The sequence below is a fragment of the Emys orbicularis genome, chromosome 2 (assembly GCF_028017835.1).
Source record: "Emys orbicularis isolate rEmyOrb1 chromosome 2, rEmyOrb1.hap1, whole genome shotgun sequence".
In the NCBI taxonomy this organism is placed as follows: domain Eukaryota; kingdom Metazoa; phylum Chordata; order Testudines; family Emydidae; genus Emys; species Emys orbicularis.
The window spans coordinates 60,969,343-60,982,361 of record NC_088684.1 but is presented as its reverse complement, the minus strand read 5'-3'; the positions used below and the strand labels follow the sequence as shown (position 1 = coordinate 60,982,361).

The 13,019-nt window shown below is 38.5% G+C and overlaps 1 protein-coding gene across 1 annotated transcript in view; it reads left to right on the top strand.

Annotated features, from left to right (window-relative positions):
- The window catches only part of PREX2 (phosphatidylinositol-3,4,5-trisphosphate dependent Rac exchange factor 2), a 310,741-nt gene that overhangs the window by 157,102 nt on the left and 140,620 nt on the right, over positions 1–13,019 (top strand). Inside the window, exons 19-22 of the mRNA XM_065397932.1 lie at positions 793–878; positions 3,663–3,799; positions 10,165–10,282; positions 11,308–11,492. Of these exons, the coding sequence (XP_065254004.1) occupies positions 793–878; positions 3,663–3,799; positions 10,165–10,282; positions 11,308–11,492 (526 nt within the window). The remainder of the gene's footprint in view (positions 1–792; positions 879–3,662; positions 3,800–10,164; positions 10,283–11,307; positions 11,493–13,019) is intronic.

Below are 13,019 nucleotides of genomic sequence, written 5' to 3'. Positions count from 1 at the left end.
ATCTTTCTCATAACAGTTCAACTATTTAGTCTTACAGTCTCATCATGCTATTATCTCTGGGCCAAGTTTTGATGTCCTTTCTGAATAAGAGCATCATGATCAGTCCTCTATCTTTTTTGCTCCTATTTGTATTTCTCTGTGGCTTTCTCTGTTATTCATAATGAATGAAATTCAGAATGAAATTTTCATTCAAATTTGGCCTTTTCTTAAAACTGGAATTTTGGGAGAAAAGTTTTCAATTTTTCTGAATTTTTCAAATATTGTCTATAGGAACGTCAAATGAAAAAGTTTAACCTGTAGTCCTTACTGACACATTTTTCATTTTTTGATAGCATCATGAGGTAAATATAGCAAGAATATAAAACAGCAATGTCTGAAAACCAGGCCCCTTCAAAGTGTTTCATATGGGATCAAAAATAGATGAACCCCAAATCAATAGACACTTTTGAAAATATAGGCCTTAATCTCTATTTTACTGAGTTCTCTTTGTAAAATGGAATAATATTCTCCTGCTTTCATGGGTATTGTGAAGGTAAAATCATTCTATATGTGAAATGCTCAAGTAGTAGGTGATGAGCACTATAGGGCAGAATATAAATGAATAAATAGCTTTGGCCAAACCATCTCTCCTTTTCCTTTAGCTCTTTTTATTTTTAAAAATTATGAGACATAGTAGGGAGGAGTTTAAGCAGATTTTTACTACCTGTTACTTTTCCCACTGTGACCAATCTTTACTTTAAAGAACAAAATGTCAACATCTGATATTTGATCTTGAGTCTCTGTTGGTATTAGGACAGTGAAGATCCCTGACTCTGCAGATGGGCTTGGATTCCAAATCCGGGGCTTTGGTCCATCGGTTGTCCATGCTGTTGGAAGAGGTAAGAAACAGGATCAGAATGGGATCATGGTAATCATCTGCCTAACATCTTATTAGGCCTGGTTGAGGTCGATCACACTTACAATTATAATTTCAGTTTACATATTCTTTCCTGTTGAGACAAACACCATTAACTCAAACTTCCTAATAAGATTTTTAATTGTTTTTACCCTTGAAAAATCTGCAGAATGTTATTTTGTTACAAGCATAACAAATGGTAAATAAGTAGTCATCCAAAATACTGTCTTATGAATATGCTAATTTGGCTAAAATTTAGACGGTCTTTTGTTGGTTTTTACAAATATTTAAATTACCGTAGTTCTTTCACTAACACTTACATAGGGTTTAAGGTCAAATATCCTTTACAGATTCAGGAATAATTATCAAATGCAAAAGTAATTGATCTAGCAAATGGCATTTGGAAGCAACGTTCTGAAGGCTACTTAGTTATTAAATTACACATTTATGGTCTGACTCATCTGAAAACCCTTTTGAGAACATATGTGCAGTCTGGACAAATCCTTTCATACAGCTCTGGGCTCCAGTGACTTAGACCATTTTACTAACTACAGATGTTTGCTCTAAATAGTGTTTTACGTCCTTTCTGTGACATGATTGCCAAACATTTGCCAACTCTTTAACCCAATGTACTCTGGATTGCTGTTCTGACACTGATGAGGAGCAGAATTCTCTAATTCCCTATCGCTGACTACAGTAAACAATCTGTTGTGTATTGTGAAATGCAGAGCTCATTAAAACCATATTTTAGCCTATGTTGTGGCAATTTACCCCCCTGTAACTGAGAAGCCTTAAACCAAGCAGTATGATTAAGTTTGTCAAAGCAACCAGTTGAAAGAACCAGTCAATTTTGACCTGAGATGTGGTGCCAGAAACCAGGTCTTCAAGAGCATAGAGTCCAATACACACCAGTCTGTTAATTACTTCCACACCTGGGTCTCAGTTCAGCTGTCCATCCTTGTTCATCAAAGCATTTAAGCAAATATTTTAGTCCCATTGATCTTGATGGCACATAAGCACATGCTTAAGTGAATTGCTGAACATGGATGCACTTAAGCATATGCTTAAATGCTTTCCTGAACTGGGACCATGGTTTTCTGGAGTCTGAATAACATTTCTGCAGTCTTGAAGGATATTATTTAATGGGATCTGTTTAAGCTGTGTCTCTAAATCCAGGTATTTGTTGGAACCAGATTAGCTGATTGTGGTGTGATTTCAAGACACTTTACTCTAGTAACTTAATTTAAAATGCAGCTATAGTCTGTAAAAAGTGATTGTTAAAAATCATAGTATGGGATTCCAAATTTATTTTTTCAATGCATTCCTTATCAAATTCAGACAGTTTACAAGTCAATATATGATTTTTCTATTTGCCAGCCCCTCAGCTGTGCAGGAGGGCCCCAAATATTTTGTATCAGCCTGGGGGCAACATGTTTATTCTTCATTGGCATCTTTTGTTGGCAATCTCAACAGAGGATAAAGGAATGGAATATGCCTGGAGACCAAACTAACTTCAAACTCCAAGAGCCAGTCCCTCCAGAATAGGTTTGAGGCATGCTGGCAAGATATTTTACACTGACACTACCTTTGTTGTACACAGGACTTTTTCAAGGTTATCACTCTACTATAGAAACAAATCACTGGAATGTATATTTTATTTTATTCAAAGAGTATTCTTCATTTTTACTCACAATGATTAAAGTTAATAAAATTTCCTATTCCAATAACCATTGACTGTTTTTTTTGTTTTTTGTTTTAAAGCTGGAAGCTAGGCATTTTCCATTACAGATGAAATGGTAAAGAGATTAAAATAGAATTGAATACACAGAAATGCCCTTGGACTTGGATTTTTCACATAATGTTTGACAAGAAACTCCTGATCTGCTTTAATACTTGCTTTGAATTATAGGGAGAGTTGTCAGAAAGCGTCTGATTTTTATTTATCAATAGAGACATTTGCTATAATCAAAGAGCAAAGGCTTAGGACTCTGAATAGTTATAGTTATTTTCAAATTACAGATTTTTTTACCGTTTTACTACAAAAGTCAAATCTTCCCCAGCATTTTCAGCTAGGTGCCTAGGGAAATTTAGCAACAAACTGACCATGGGTCTTAGTTGGTAGTGTCTATCAGTTTTTCAGAATTTGTTTCACAATAGAATTTAACTATGAAAGGAGGAATATTAAGGTTTTTTTTTAAATAATTCTTACAGTAATTTAGTAATCACTCACTAGAAGCTTAAAATTAAAATCTGTTTCCTTACTGAAATAACATTTCCTTAATTGCACATGCACACTGGTTTGTTATTGTTGGGTTATACATCAGTACTGGGCTGTTGGCAATATGTTATTTTTCGTGAAATAGTGCATTACATCATATTATTTTTATAAGCTATAAAGTATTACATGAACTTTGCAATCAGACACAACAAAACCAACAGAGGATATCTTGTTCTGCACTATTTTATCAGGTGAAATTTATTCTAAGACACTAACAATTAAATTGATATAGCTGAGGTTTGTAGTAGCTCTCTTTGAATAGTTTTTCAGTAAATTGTTCTACAGGATTATGATATGGTCCCCACACTGGGGATCCCTAGCAGGGACCCCTGAATCTTTGCAGAGTCTCACTGAACTCTATTGTACTAGCAACAGTCATGCAAGAATCAATAGTAGCAGATACTTATGCAGATTGAGGCACTTGGACTGTATGTTTAAAAGGGGATCTTTTAACATGGAATTTGGCAACTTTCACAATTGTTTTTAAAGGAACTGTGGCAGCTGCAGCAGGTCTCCACCCTGGACAGTGCATAATTAAAGTGAATGGAATTAATGTCAGCAAAGAGACTCATGCAAGTGTTATCGCCCATGTCACAGCCTGCAGGAAATACAGGCGTCCAATGCAGGTAGACAAGTTTACTGCTTATGCCCTCATTGCTCTATCCATTGTTTATTTTTGTTCTTTACATCCAGTTGTGGAGGGAATAAAGGGGAGGTGGCTAATTAAAATATAAAAACTGATGATTACTTAATATTTATTGCTGATACTCAAGGTCTCTTTAAGTTCTGCTTCAAAAAACTAAGCTTTTAACTAAATAGTTTTCTCATGTTATCTTTTTAAAGGATTATATCCAGCAGTATTATAGCTCTGTGCAGAAAAAACCATGAAATATATTCTCATCTGGATGGAGTGGAGTTTATACAGCTAGCTGTGTGCTCATGAGAACATAACACAAACAGTTGATCTTTTTCCTGACTTTTATTAACACTTAGCACATACAGAGCAGAGTGAATATATCCTGTCTGTAAAAGTCTCTCTCCACTTCCATTACAGTGCAGTGTTAGAAAATAAATATTATTTCAAGGATTCTGAGTTTCCTTTTTTTAATATGAGCAAATAAATTATTATTGCTTTTAGTTTCGAAAGAAAATTGAATTTCCACAGTAATTGTCATGATAAAACAAAACAGCTGGATTCAGTAATGTAATCTTTCCACGTTCTTGGAAATTCTTCATAAACTGTGAACCAGTTAATTAACTTCACAATGTCTTTCAGTGAGCGTTGAAATCCAATTAAAACTAAATGTGAAATCCTCCTTTCAGACCTACTGAACAGATATGAGATAAGCAGCAGAAATAGGGGGTTGTTTCAACTGCATTATGCAAATACTGCTTCATGAAAATGTTTCTTTGGATTTCTTTGTGCTCCAGTACAGAATTGAGGCAGTTATCTCTGAATTCTGGTCAAAGGGTTATTTTTACTCCCAGATACAGCATGGATTCTTTTGCCCTAAACTGGCTAAATTAAAGGGATAAAAAATACTTTATACCTGAGGTGGACTGACTGTTTCACAGATGTGGATTTGCTATGGAGATGGGTGGGCATCCAGAAAAGGAGAACTTAAAAATTGACTGCTTGCATGCCTATCATTAGGTGAACAATTACTGCAACTGGATGTGAATTCCATTAAAAGTTGTTTGGTATATCACAAAATATATATTCTTCTTCCAACATACAGCATTTTCTGGTGTTTAAAGGGAAACTCATCTGGCTCAGAGCAGCATGCTGAAATTTCCAGAGATAACACAAATCTCTACAGTCTGAGGGCTGTAATACTTTGGTTTAATTTTGGTTGTTGGGTTTATTGTTTGGGTGCTGAGTGGTGCTGGTGGCCTGTGATATACAGGAGGTCAGACTAGATGATCTGGCAGTCCTTTTATATAGCACTCTTGGAAACCTGGGTAAGAATAATATATTTTGGAATAGTCTTTTGTGTTAACTTTAGTGAACTTTCTGGTTTCTGATGCATCACACTGCAATGTTAGTGACTTTCCTGGCTAGTAGTACTTCAGCACAGGGGCATCCATTATCATTTGTTTTAGTGTGTCAAATGTTTGCTGTTGGGGAGCTTCCCAGTCCCTCTCAACATCCTGCCTTGTGAGCTAATGGATGGGTTTCAGAACTCTAGTCAGGTGTAGACAGAACATGGACAGAAAATTTATCTTTGCTGTGGAACCTTTTCACATCCACTGGCGCTAGCATGTCTCTGACTGCCTTGATCTTGTTGAGATCTGTGTTTGGTCCCTCTGCTATGAGTAGATGTATATGTATATTCTCATGCTGTTTGAGTCACACTTTTTCTAGGTTCAGTTTTATGTTCTTGTCTCTGCATTGCTGTAGAAACTTGCAGTTTTCTGTCATACTCTTGTTCAGCTTCTGTATCATCGCTCCCTTCACCTATAATGAGGATATCATCTGCAGGCCGGCTCCAGGGTTTTGGCCGCCCCAAGCAGCCAAAAAAAAAAAAAAAAAAGCCGCGATCGCGATCTGCGGCGGCAATTCGGGGGAAGGTCCTTCGCTCCGAGCGGGAGTGAGGGACCGTCCACCGAATTGCCGCCGAATAGCTGGACATGCCGCCCCTCTCCCGAGCAGCCGCCCCAAGCACCTGCTTGCCAAGCTGGTGCCTGGAGCCGGCCCTGATCATCTGCAATTATTTTCACCCCAGACAACCTTTCCAGTGCTTGGGTGAGTCTTCTCTGGAACATCTCTGGGGCTGGGATCATGCCCATCGGTTTGCATAGCCATCTGCAGGGACAAAATGATGTTGCAAAGGTTGTCAGCATACTGGACTCGTATCCAGCCTTATATGTCAAAACTCATCCATCACATTAGAGACTACAAAAATTCTGGCTTTGGAAAGTTCTACCAAGAGGTCATCAATTGTGGGAAGTGGATAAAGGGACAATGCCTTGTTCAGTGGCTTTAGGTCTATGCAGATATGTAATTTTACTGATTGCTTCTTTACCATTGCCATGCTTCTTACCCAGCCTCTACTGGCCTCTACTGGTGCTATGATATGCCTGCGCTGCAGACTTTCATGCTCCTTGAGTATTGGATTACATAGTGCCACTGGAATTTTCCTTCATGGTAAACTCAAAGGTTCCACTGTTGGGTCCATTTCCTGTTGAAGCTTTCCTTTGAGGCACCCATTGCCTTTAAAAACATCCCTACATTCTTTTAAAATGGTCTCCATTGTCCATGGGATTTCCCTTTTTGCTTCTTGCACTCTAGCTATAAAATTCTGATGCGGCACCTTATCCGACCTGTGGCTTGTATGGCTGTATTCCCCAAGAGGGGTCGATGGTGTTTATCATCCTCCACCACCACAAACTTCTGCTGGTATCATCTGTTATTTTTTGGATTAGTGATTATGAGGTCACATTTTCCTATGGACAGCATTAATCTCACGTTGTACGTTATTAGATTGTGTCTGCTCTCTGTGAAAGGTATGTTTGATCATATTGCAGGAGGCCCCGCTATCCAGCTGAAATTGCATAGGGTGTTTCCCTATTAACACTCTTGCATTCATAGAGGTTGGCATTGTCCCTTGTTGCTATCTTGTCCCAACAGCTTGAACATAATATGCGCTCAGACTCAAGGAGAGAATAATGATGTTATCAACACTGTCTGATGTGCCATCTCCCTCCTGTACACATCTGATTGAATTTTTCTGGGACCGTTCTTTGCTCTTGTACACATTGGTAAAATGATTCAACTTGCCACATTCCTTGCAATGTTGTCCTAGTGTGTGGCACTTCTCATTGAGCCACCCATGCTGTCTTCCACAGCTAGTGCCCCTCACTATGTGTATGGAACCCTGGCTACTTGCTCTCCTGTGCTCTTGACTGCATATACTTGTGGAGTTGTTGTGCCTCCTAGGGCTCTCATCCTTTCACTTGAGGTTTCTGCTCCCCATCTGTCTAATGTAAGAGTGCCTTTCCAGAGCAGCCACTCTTTCAGGAGGTGATCCCAAGTGCCACAGACTGTCCTTTCCCAAATCAGGAAGTTTGTCAAGTCTTCAAAATTGCATGTAGTAGCCACTGTGTATAAGGCAGAAATATAAGGATCTAGCCATTTAGGGTGACCAGCTAGCAAGTGTAAAAAATCGGGACGGGAGATGGGGGGGGGGTAATAGGCACCTATATAAGACAAAGCCCCCAAAATTGGGACTGTCCCTATAAAATAGTGACATCTGGTCACCCTATAGCCATTCTCCTTTGGCTTGGACTCTAGTGAAAAATCTTTGTTTTGTCACAGTTTTGTTCTGCTTTAGGGAGGAATAGTTTCCCAGGGCTCCTAGGGCTGCTGTGAGGCTTGAGGCAGTGATGTGCTTCTGAGGGGTGCAGATATCTCTGCCTTGTTCCCTAATAAGGTAAAATAACAGTTTTACTTTCCTGCTGTTGTCATCCTCTTGAATGGCCAGGTCTGTGTCCAGCTCAAACTCCTCCTTCCACAGGGTCCATCTCTAGTCTAGAATTGGATATGCAAAATCCAGGGCTCTTGGGGGCTTCAAACTGAGTTCCATGGCTCATGCTGCCACCTGCTGCACTGCAGAGAACTCACAGCTCAAATGCTGCCACCCTGTTTCATTCACAAAAAGTGAAACAGAACGCAGGTTAAGTTGAACAAGTGGAACTTTAGTAAACCCTCTGCACTGCTCTGTCCATGTGGCTGAGTGGCTTCCTGCCTAACTCCACCCATTCCCTGTCTTCCTGGTGTGCCCTCAATAACAGCCCCTCCAAGGTATATGGTCCTCTGACTGCAGTTCCACTGATCATGATACAAGACCTATTAGTTTCTTTGTTGGTGACACTAAACGTGACTTGACAGAAGATCCTGTAGAGTTTGTGCATGAGCTTTAGCTTACATGCATTATATAGCGCTCTTGGAAAACCCTGTTAAGAATAGTATATTTTGGAATAGTCTTTTATGTTAACTTTTGTGATCCTGCACTTTCAGCATAAATAAATAGAAATACATTTCAGATAATGTTACTCCTTGTGATAGGCTGTCTAATGTCAGGTTAGGAATAATAAGGAACCTGTTCTGTGTTAGCCAGAATAAGGCACCCTATGAACCAACAATGGGTACTTAAATCTCAACTTAGATATGGGTATAGGTACTGACTGAGTGCTTCCCATGTGTCTAAGCAGAGGAGGCTTGTAAAGTACTCTGTAGTCAAATCAGCAACATCTGGATCAACCTAGGAAGTAGAATGGATTCAAAATGATTTCCTCTGGCCTGCTTGTGCACAACAAACTGCAAGCAATCAAGACAGTTCCTTGAGAAGAATTTGTCCAAAAGTTAAAATACAAAATGTTAAATGCTGACATTTCCCCTTTCCCCCTCCCTCTTCCTGTCCCTTTCCTCCAGTCTCCTCCTCCTCTTATCTTTTTTTCCCCCACCCTAAAATGCTATGTCTGTGTAATATTGAGTGATTTTGTACAGTTTGGTCTTGCAGCTTTGACAAGTTGTAAAGTTGTGTAATTGAATAATTGTATTGGCTATCCTGTGAAATGTGCAGTATTTGGTAACATAAAGAGCTGTATGTTGTTTACCTTTTTTGTATTTTTTATTTTTTTTTATGAAAATCAATAAAAGTTTCATAAAATCTTAAGCATCCTTAATGACATATAAATAGTTCAGAGTAAAAGGTAAAAAAGATTCAAATGTGGGTTTATCTAGAGAGAAAATATATCTTAATCCTTCAGGATATTATACTAACCATTACTTTGCAGATGATTGTAAAGGTAATGAATGTGTATTTTACCTTAACCAAGCACAACCTGCTTTAACAGTTTGTATAGAAGACATACTCAAGTTTAACTCTTGGCATCCTTGCTTAACTTTCATTTCATCCCACTCTTTCCTCTTTACAGGCTGTGATTTGAGTTCAGTCACAATGCAGGATTATTTTTGTCATTTATTCTGCTATAGTAATTGGAGGGTGAGAGATTGATAGGTACATTGCATGTCAACTATGGGGATGAGAAGGGTGTTCTGCCAACTCCATACAGTATTTGATTAGCATAATACATTATTAAATACATTGAAATATTAATTAGAGCTCAAAATATCTGATTATGCATCCCCCACTGCTGGATACAAGTAAGATCAAGTTTTGTGCAACACTTCTGAGGAAAAAAACGTCTGTTCTGCATGGAATAGAGGCAATTCTATACTGAGTATAGGCAGGGCCGGCTCCAGCATTTCTGCCGCCCCAAGCAAAAAAAAAAGCCGTGATCGGCGGCGGCAGTTCAGCGGCAGGTCCTTCGCTCCTAGAGGGAGTGAGGGACCTGCCGCCCCCGAATTGCCGCAGATGCCGCCCCTCTCCCTTGGCCACTCCAAGCACCTGCTTGTTAAGCTGGTGCCTGGAGCTGGCCCTGAGTATAGGCATAAGGATTCCTACAGACACCACCAGTGGAGTTCTCCAGGTGCACATAATGCAAAGTGGGAGTGGTTTAGAGGCAAAGCGAATGTGTTATGCCCCCATGGCTGGTGTTCAACAATCAATGCAAGCTCCAGTAGGTGTACAGCAGGTTTAGTGAGATAGAAGTTGGTTCTGTTGTTTTTATAGCTTCCTGTCATAATAAGGTTTTCAGTGTATTAAAACAACTTGTTTTAGGTATGCATTAAGGACATTTTTATTGACACACAAAACAAAGTGTAGCAATACTGCATACACTGTTTAAACAAATGAACTGATGAAATCTCTGTTATTGGTACAGTATGTTTCTCTACAGCTGTTTTTAGATAAAATCAATCTCACTCCTCTGTCATTTCCAATGTTATTGTTTGTTTTCAAAATGAAGTGCAGATAGTAATTGATAAACATCCTGTTCAGGTAGGGAATTGAAATAACTATTTCCTGTTTGAAAGCAGTGAAATGAGACAGCTTTGATGATACATGCAATTTTTTTTCTTTTATAGCAAGATTCCATACAGTGGGTATATAACAGTATAGAGAGTGCACAGGAAGACCTTCAGAAAGCGAACTCCAAACCCCCTGGAGATGAGGGAGGAGATGCCTTTGACTGCAAAGTGGAAGGTGTGATCTTTATTTTTTGCATGTCATCCTTTAGAATTTCTTTCTGTTAGCAAGGAACATAGAAATTTCTTCTTCCCACTAGGGAAACTGAAAGCAGACTACAGGTTTTAATTTACATAAGGATTTATATGCAATTGCATATCTGACACAGAGGAGAATTAAAAATACCATCACCCTATAATACTGTGTGAATTAGCTGAACAGTTTCTTGGATCCATGAGAAATTTTGTAGTATCGCACTTTCATTAAAATTTCATTCATTTGCATTCATAGGACATCTTATCCTATAAATTATCTGGATAAAATTCACAAATAAAATAATTTAAGGGAAATTAAAATTAATTCAAAGCTCTATTGGATCACAAATAATGAGTCACATGTTCTTCAGGATACTTTTCAGGCAAAAGTTATGAGTCAACAAGGATGATTGAGAAAATGCTTAATAGCTGACTTTCAATTAATTTCTCTGGGCAAATGCTGCCCTCAGAGTTGTATGTGTGTCTCTGGAGCAAGCATTCAGTGGGGGGAGAGATAGCTCAGTGGTTTGAGCATTGGCCTGCTAAACCCAGGCTTGGGAGTTCAATCCTTGAGGGGGCTACTTAGAGATCTGGGACAAAAATCTGTCTGGGGATTGGTCCTGCTTTGAGCAGGTGGTTGGACTAGATGACCTTCCAACCCTGATATTTTACAGTTTAAACAAGGGTTTTCCAACTTTCCATTCCTATTTGTTGCTACATCTCCAGCTTGTAAGAAAAGCAGAATGTCTCCCTTTACAACCAATAGGTTGTGTCATAGGATATTCCAGTAGGATTTCTCACACTTCATCTAACCCGAGTTTTAGTCAGCCCCAGACCTGAGTTTTTCTGAGTTTGTCACCTAGTCACCTTGGGATTTCTTGATGTTCATTTCAATAGAAATTATCAAAACATCGCTACTTCCATAGGATCTGCAGTGATTGTTCTTTTATTTTGATTTAGGTCTGAAGCAGCCAAAACAAAACTAACTATTAATTTTCTTTGCTGTAGAAGTAATTGACAAGTTTAACACAATGGCAATAATTGATGGGAGGAAGGATCATGTGAGTCTCACTGTTGATAATGTTCATCTGGAATATGGAGTGGTTTATGAGTATGACAGTACAGCTGGAATAAAATGCCATGTGGTGGAGAAAATGATTGAACCAAAGGGCTTTTTCAGTTTGACTGCAAAGGTATGAGGCCTATGTAGAAAAATTACATTTTTATGTGTATTAATTTTGTATTATACTTAATTCCACTGAAGTCACATCTATCCGTTATTAATTGAGAGGGACATCTGGTTTTATTTCATGTCTAATATTTGCAGGTCACCTTTGTCCTGCTGACATTTTGAATCATGACTATGTACTCAGTAAGCAAAATAAGTTATGTTGTGGTCATAAATTGAACATCTCAACTCAACAAATGCCAAAGAATTCCTTTTTTTGCTATCAAAAAAACTTCAAAGAAGTTCAGGGACTTATTGTAATTGAACCTCAAAACATTTTGAAGGGTGAGGATATGAAGTGTCACATAAAAAATATTCAAGACCCCATTTTCAAATGGTCTGTAACCTGACCTCCAAAACTGCAGGTACAACTTTCTGAACTTAAGTTTCTGTGCATACACAAAAGTAGCAAGGTGCCTTGCTGGGTTTTTTTGCATATTATCTCCCTCCGAATAGACACAGGAATATGCATCTGCAAAAACATAGATTAGGAAAATGTTGCACAAAAATTTTGAGGCTACTTTGGAAATTTTCATCTGAATACTTCCAAAGCTGCAAAAGTGGGACTTCTTATTAATAACATGGGAAAGATGTCTTAATTAGAGCTGTTGCATTTTACATCTAACTATTAATTATCAATTCATGTAGGAATACTGCTTTTTATTAATTCCTGTTTCATCACTTACACAGTTACAGGCAAGGATAAATAAAAATTAAAGCCAAAACTTTGTAGAGTGAATTCAATTTCTGCAGGTTATCTTTTCATTGATTAAATCATTGAACCACAGGGATGTTATTACTTGCTCTAATAATACAGTATGTAGAAGTGTTTGTAATTTAAATATTTTTTACTAATCTTATATTTTTAGGATTAATTTTTCCACTGCCATACTCTGAGTATTTGTAAGAAAACTAGAGCTTCCAGAACACTGACTTTTGGCCTCAATTAGTACAACTACCTTATACTGAGTCAAGCCAGTTCAGGAATTGGTTGCAGATCTTCAAGGAACACCTAGGTGCTGCAGAAAGTGGTGCTGGTTAATCATTGTGTCTGTCTTCCCTCTAAAGATACATCTAAATTAAGATGGGATGTAGACTCCAGACACTGCCTGCCCAGCTAGCACAGGTCTAAATAGCAGTGTAGACAGTGAGGCACGGCTTAGGCGAGTAGAGTACCCTGCACACCTGAACCCTAGGATATATACCCTACGCTACGGGACTCTGTACAGGTCTGTCACATCTTACGCGCATTTAACATGCGCGATTTCAGCTTTATGCGGTCGGCAAAAACAAACAAAAAAAGGAAAAAATAACAATTTTAATACTGTACCTGTAGTGCGGACGATTTCGCCCACCATTCAACTCAATGTAATTTTGACTATACGCGGTTTTCGCTTTATGCGCTAACTGCAGAATGGAACCCCAGTGTAAGATGAGACTCGCCTGTATATGCTCAAGCAATGCCTCCCACATCTGAGCTGATATTTTTAGC